Genomic DNA, 7,243 nt, shown 5'->3' with positions numbered 1-7,243 from the left:
GAAAGATTTGTAATGAATATAGAAAGCAACTGATTTTCAGAATCTGTTATAAAATGAAAGAAAACAGTGACATTAAAGTCAACATTTGATACCATGACTATTAAATTTTATTTACTGAAGCCAGACACCTGTAACCCTAGTTACTCAAGACGCCAATACCTGAAGATTGTAGTTGGAAGCCAGTCTAAACAGGAAAGTCCATGTGATGCTTATCTCCAGTTAACAACCAAAAAAAGCAGCAATGAAGCTTTGGCTCAAGCAGTAACCTTGAGCAATAGAAGCTCAGGGATAGTGCCCAGGTCCTGCGATTAAATGCCAGTTCTAGCACCCCACCCTCTACCCCCAGTTCTTTTGATTGCTTGTGTCTATAACAAGTTTGTTGTTTATAATAACCTTGTGACTTCCCTTGTCAGATCTTTCAAAGGTTAATTTATGCAGATAAGCAAGAAGTTCAAGGAGATGGTCCATTTCTAGATGGAATAAATGTCACAATAAGAAGGAACTATATTTATGAGGATGCTTATGACAAACTGTCCCCAGAAAATGGTATGTGTATTGCTCTCTATAGAGGTATATATGGCAGGGGAGGCTGGGAAATTATTTTAGGAGGGAATCATCTACAAAGTCCTCTGCTTGTTTGTTTTTGAAATACTAGGGATCTAATGCAGGGCCTTCCACATACATACAAATGTTTTACCACTGAATTGCATCCTTGGCCCTTTGAAATGACGTTTTTGTGGTGGTGACACTGATTTTGGTTTTTGGTTTTGTTTTGTTTGTTGGGGTGTTGGTGGTTTTTGGTGTGTGTGTGTGCGTGCGTGTGCGCGTGTCCGCAGACTCTTGCTTGGCTTTTTCTTCGCTCAGGGCTGGTGCTGCACAACTTGAGCCATACCTCTGCTTCTGGTTTCTTGCTGGTTAGAGATAAGAGTTTCACAGACTCTTCTACCCAACTGGCTTCTAACCGCCATCCTCAGATCTGAGTCTCCTGAGTAGCTAGGATTGTAGGTGGGAGCCACCAGTGTCCTGCTGGACATTTGTAATTTATCCTTAGAAACACAAATGGTGTCAAGATACCTATAAGACTAGATTTCCGGCAAGAGAAAAAGCAAAAGAAGCTCAGGGACTCTGCCCAGGCCCAGAGTTCAAGCCCCAGGTCTGGCCAAAAAAAAAAAACAAAACATATTATTGTTACTATCTGGCAGTTTTTGAAGTACTATATATATCAAGTAACTTCTTGTATTCATTCTTAAAATTAGATATTCAGAAGCCAGATGCCAGTGGCTCACACCTACAATCTTAGCTACTCAAGAGGCTGAGATCTAAGGATCAATGTTCAAAGCCAACTGGGATAGGAAAGTTCATGAAACTCTTAACCTCTAGTAAACTACCAAAAATAGCAAAGTGGAGCTGTGGCTCATGTACAGCAATAGCTTTAAGCAGAAGCTCATGCCCCGCACTGGTGGCTCAAGGCTGAGATCTGAGGATCATGGTTGAAAGCCAGCCTGGGCAGGCAAGTCTGTGAGCCTCTTACCTCCAAGAAAACACCAGAAAACCAGAAGTAGTGTTGTGGCTCAAGTGGTAGAGCACTAGCCTTGAGCTGAAGAGCTCAGTGACAACACCAGGCCAGAGTTCAAGCCCCATGACTGACCAAAAAAAAAAGAAGAAGAAGAAAAAGAAGCTCAGAGACAGTGCCTACACCTTGAGTTCAAACCCCTGGACTGGCACCAAAAAAAAAGATATTTAGAGCTGGAGGTATGGCTCATGTGCTAAAGTGCTTGCCTACCAAACACAAAGCCCCGAGTTCCAGGCTGTCCATTAAAATTAGATGTTCAGGGGCTGGGAAGGTAGCTCAGTAGAGTGCTTGTTTTGCATGCATGAGGCCGTGGGTTCAATTCCTCAGCATTATATAAGCAGAAAAGGCCGGAAGAGGTGCTATGGCTCAAGTGGTAGAGCGCTAGCCTTGAGCTGAAGAGCTGAGGGACAGCGCCCAGGCCCAGAGTTCAGGCCCACGACCAACAAAAAACAAAACAAAAAAGATTAGATGTTCAGGTGACAGCTTGATATAAATGTGAAAACATGTTCTCCTTTCTAGAGTTTTAACTCAGGCCAACTCGGGCTGTAGTCACTGTCCCTGAGCGTCTTTGGCTTAAGGCTGGTATTCTGTAAAAATCTCCTGGACTGGATTCATTACCCAGACTGGATTCATGCCATGATCCTCAGATCTCAATCTCTTGAGTAGCTAGGATTACAGCCATGAGCCATTCGTGGCTGGAGCAAATACATTTTAGTGTTTTTGTTTCTGGTTAGCTGGCGAGATTTCTCTTTGGAATTTTATCTGGGACTTAGTTTGAACATGTTTTGTAATTATATGAACCAAAATTGAGATGGGGTTGTCAGTAAAAGGATGTTCTTTATCTTGATTATGGTTCTATTTAAGAATAGTACCTCAAACTGAGCACCAGTAGCTCATGGGGCTTGAACTCTGGACCTGGGCTCTGTTCTTCAGCTCAAGGCTAGCACTCTACCACTTGAGCTACAGCACCACTTCTGGTTTTCTGGTGGTTTATTGGAGATAAGTGTTTCGCAGACTTTTCCAGCCAGGGTTGGCTTTGAACCGCAATCCTCAGATCTCAGCCACCTGAGTAGCTAGGATTACAGGCGTGAGCCACCGGCACCCGGCTAGTGAGAGACTATTGTCTCCAGTTAACCACCAGAAAACTGGAAGTGGTACTGTGCCTTGAGCTGAAGAGCTGAGGGACAGCACCCAGGCCCAGAGTTCAAGCCCCATAATCGACAAAAAAAAAAAGTTATGCATCAGCTATGTGGTGGTATTCATGTTTGCAGCTGTTGGAGTGTTAGTTTTGCTCAGTTTTGTCCTGCAGATGAGTGTGATTTTTAGCCTGGGGCTGTTAAGAGATGTCAGGAACATACAATCCCCAGCATATATTCTAGCTGGGCATGATACAGTCGCTGTAGCCCGAAGGTGTTTGCCTGACTCCCACAGGGGACGTGGTTCCTGGTGTCGGGGCACATGGCTCTCCTCATTCTGGGCTCTGTAGTGTCTGTCACCTTTGGCAGTGTTCCTGACGATAACAACTGCTCTAGTATCTTCTCGTGTCCCTAGTTTTATTCCCCTCTTCTACAGGCATTTCAATCTCCTCTGTCATGCAGTAGGTGACATACTTTAACTTTCTCCTAAATGCTGCTCACACGGTGCCCGTCTGGAGTAGTCAACAGAAAGATTTGGGGCTGGGTGTGATGCTGCATTCCTGTAGCCTAGTTACTCTAGAGGCACCGGCCTGGGGTCTCAACATTCAAGGCCAACCTGGATAAAGTTAGCGAAGAGCAAGTGAAGGGCTTGGGAACAGGGCTCAGATGAAGGATGCTTGTCTAGCATGCCGAAGCCTTGGGCTCCCTACTATTGCAAACCTTTTCCTGCAGACTCCAGAGAGGCTGTTTTTATTGTTTGCTAGTAAGCTGAAATGGGCACTTTTATATACACGAGCTTCTGGTTTTGGACTATGTTTGCTTATTTATATTTATGTAGATGTCATGGCATTGTCCCTTTAATATCATTGCTCTGCTGAGTCATACACGTCAGTACTCTACTATCTGACCTCCGCCAATGCTTCCTGTATTGCCCTTGCTCTCACTGCTTTCTTTTTTGACTGTTTAACGCCCTTCCCTTTTCCTTAACAGAACCAGATTTGAAAAAGCGGATTCGTGTGCACTTGCTCAACGCCCATGGCTTGGATGAAGCTGGCATCGATGGTGGGGGTATTTTTCGAGAGTTTTTAAATGAACTACTAAAATCCGGATTTAACCCCAACCAGGGATTCTTTAAGACCACTAATGAAGGGCTTCTGTACCCGAACCCAGCTGCCCAGATGCTTGTGGGAGATTCTTTTGCCAGACATTACTACTTCTTAGGCAGGATGCTCGGAAAGGTAACACGATCTTTATATAAAAACGCATCACAAAAGATGTCACTCGGTGCTTCTGTATAGTTTTGTTCTAAATTTCATTGATGAGTTTTATTCACAGTTGTTACTGTTTTAGTATTAATTTACATAGAAGTTACATTTCGTCATTTTACATCTCATGTGCAGTAATTGAAAATAATTGGGGTAGTTCCGGAAACTTAGGAAGCATTGTAAGATTCTGTTGCTAGCAGGCTTGCAGTGTTCCTGCTGGCACACATGTGTATATGCCTGTGAACTGACCTCTTTACCTCTCTCAGTTAGCTGCTTTGCCAGAATTGTTGAATGTGCTCTGAGTAGAAGACCACACTTGCTCTGCAAGGTTTGTGTGTGCTCTAAACACTTTGACTGATGGTCTGCTGCTGATGCCCTAGCTGCCAGTGTGCTATACTTGATACCTATTGGTACAGACTAGATAACACCTACCACCCATCCATACGGACTAGACAACACCTGCCACCCATCATCCACACAGACTAGACAACACCTACCACCCATCATCCATACAGACTAGACAACACCTGCCACCCATCATCCACACAGACTAGACAACACCTGCCACCCATCATCCATACAGACTAGACAACACCTACCACCCATCATCCACACGGACTAGACAACACCTGCCACCCATCCATACAGACTAGACAACACCTGCCACCCATCATCCACACGGACTAGACAACACCTGCCACCCATCCATACAGACTAGACAACACCTGCCACCCATCATCCACACAGTCTAGACAACACCTGCCACCCATCCATACAGATTAGACAACACCTGCCACCCATCATCCATACAGACTAGACAACACCTACCACCCATCATCCACACGGACTAGACAACACCTGCCACCCATCATCCATACAGACTAGACAACACCTACCACCCATCATCCATACAGACTAGACAACACCTGCCACCCATCATCCACACAGACTAGACAACACCTGCCACCCATCATCCACACAGTCTAGACAACACCTGCCACCCATCATCCACACAGTCTAGACAACACCTACCACCCAACATCCATACAGACTAGACAACACGTACCACCCATCATCCACACAGACTAGACAACACCTACCACCCATCATCCATACAGACTAGACAACACCTACCACCCATCATCCACACAGACTAGACAACACCTACCACCCATCATCCACACAGACTAGACAACACCTACCACCCATCATCCATACAGACTAGACAACACCTGCCACCCAACATCCATACAAACTAGACTAGCCTTCACAAGAATGAAAGGGGAAGAGTTAGCTGTTTAACAAATGGAAACTTAAGAGATGTAGTGCTCCTATTGAGTCAAATCTAGAGCAAAACAAGGGCACTTTGGCCCTACTATACTTAGCTCACTGGACTCCCTCCAGGGAGTCATACGACTCTTAACGATGAAAAGTAGTAGTTACTAATGTTTTCATAGAAAACTTTTGCATCCAATTTTATATATGTAGCTAAAGTTTATGTTGTTGCATTTTAAGTGAAACAGTTTACATTGCTATTTCCAGGATATAGCTGGCAGTTACTCCAGTAAAATCAGCTAAACCTTACTTGTAAAGTGTCTTGAGAGAGGGAGGAATCACCTGAGCTGCTCTCCTGGGGTGGGGCCAGCTCTGAGAATATATCCACAGGTTCCCGGCACCAGGCTCTGACTCGCAGTGCTCATGGGAACGCTTGAACCCTGAGCCCTTGGTCAGAGTCAGTCCTGTTAAAGGTGACTCAGTGCAGAGTGCAGGCAGCTCACAGCACCCAGCACTGCTGCTCCTAGGAGCGAGTCTTGCTTTCAGACATAACGCCCTCGCTTGTTTTCATTGTGTAGTACACACAACGTAACGACTAGTGAGCAGTTGGGTAGTACACACAATGTACCGACTAGTGAGCAGGATGTGTAATACACACAACGTACTGACCAGTGAGCAGTTGTGTAGTACACACAACGTACCGACCAGTGAGCAGTTGTGTAGTACACACAACGTACCGACCAGTGAGCGGTTGTGTAGTACACACAACGTACCGACCAGTGAGCGGTTGTGTAGTACACACAACGTACCGACCAGTGAGCGGTTGTGTAGTACACACAATGTACCGACTAGTGAGCGGTTGTGTAGTACACACAATGTACCGACTAGTGAGCGGTTGTGTAGTACAACGTACCGACTAGTGAGCGGTGCTATCCATGAATCTTCAGTAGATGTATTTCTTATTTGGTGAAATTCATTAGGGTGTTTTTAATAACCTGGAAATGCCTTTTACTTTGTGCCAATCCTGGATGGGACTTAAAGTCAGGGCCTGGGTGCTGTCAATGAGAGTTTTTTGCTCAAGGCTAGAGCCACAGCTCTACTTCTGACTTTTGTTGTTGTGGTTGTTGTTTTGTTTGTTGGTCTGTGGGCTTGAACTGGGCTGGGCATGTCCCAAGAGCTCTTCTTTGTGTTCAAAGCTAGCGCTGTATCACTTAAGTCATAGCAGCACTTCTGGTTTTTCAGGTTAATTGGAGATAGTAGACTGGCAGGAACTTCCCTGCCTGGGCTGGGTTCAAATTGCGAGCCTCAGCCACTGGGGCCTGGGCACCTTGCCTCCTTGGTGGTTAAGGGGAGATAAGAGTATTCATGAGCGTTTGTGTGACTCGGGGGATAAAGCATTACCCTAGAGCTGAAAAAGCTCAGGGACAGCACCCAGGCCCTGAGTTCAAGCCCAGGACCCGGGCTGGCGTTGGGGAGGGGAGGGTCATTGGAGCAGGAGAGACCCGAGTTTGATCCAGACTGATCCACATAGTGAGGCTGTTTCAAAAAGAAAAGGCAGAGAAGCTGGGAGCAGCCACAGGTTGTGCAAAGCCAGTTTAGTGAGCGTGTGACCAGGATGGTCATTCCCAGTACTGCATTTCTAGGTGAGGTGAGCGGGCTTCCCTGAAGGGGTCCCAAGTACAAAAGCTGAGGTGTGGTCTCTTGAGTGAGGCGTAGCTGAGGGTGCAAGGGGTCAGGCCTGTCCAGTAGGCCCAGCAGCGTCTGGCTTGTTAGGAACGTCTTCTCACAACTCCTGAGGTACCACCATCCCCCGCACCTCCCCCAGCCGGCAGGAACACCTCCATGGACTCTGTCTCTAGAGCTGTACTGCCCACCGATAGTCCACTCAGCCGGTGTGGCCACCTCAGCGCATTCTGCAAGTTGGCCTCTTCCAGCCATTATAGAATCATATGGTATATGGCCTTTTCTTCTCTCTTCTATTTTTTTTTTTTTTT

At 46.0% G+C, this 7,243-nt stretch overlaps 1 protein-coding gene across 1 annotated transcript in view; it reads left to right on the top strand.

The window, feature by feature from the left end:
* Positions 1-7,243, top strand: part of Ube3c (ubiquitin protein ligase E3C) — a 139,420-nt gene that overhangs the window by 105,951 nt on the left and 26,226 nt on the right. Inside the window, exons 18-19 of the mRNA XM_013027202.1 lie at positions 414-546; positions 3,700-3,947. Of these exons, the coding sequence (XP_012882656.1) occupies positions 414-546; positions 3,700-3,947 (381 nt within the window). The remainder of the gene's footprint in view (positions 1-413; positions 547-3,699; positions 3,948-7,243) is intronic.

Source organism: Dipodomys ordii, unplaced genomic scaffold (assembly GCF_000151885.1).
Source record: "Dipodomys ordii isolate 6190 unplaced genomic scaffold, Dord_2.0 Scaffold101, whole genome shotgun sequence".
Classification (NCBI taxonomy): domain Eukaryota; kingdom Metazoa; phylum Chordata; class Mammalia; order Rodentia; family Heteromyidae; genus Dipodomys; species Dipodomys ordii.
Note: the sequence above shows the minus strand (reverse complement) of the source record. Positions and strands in the feature narration are given on the sequence as shown.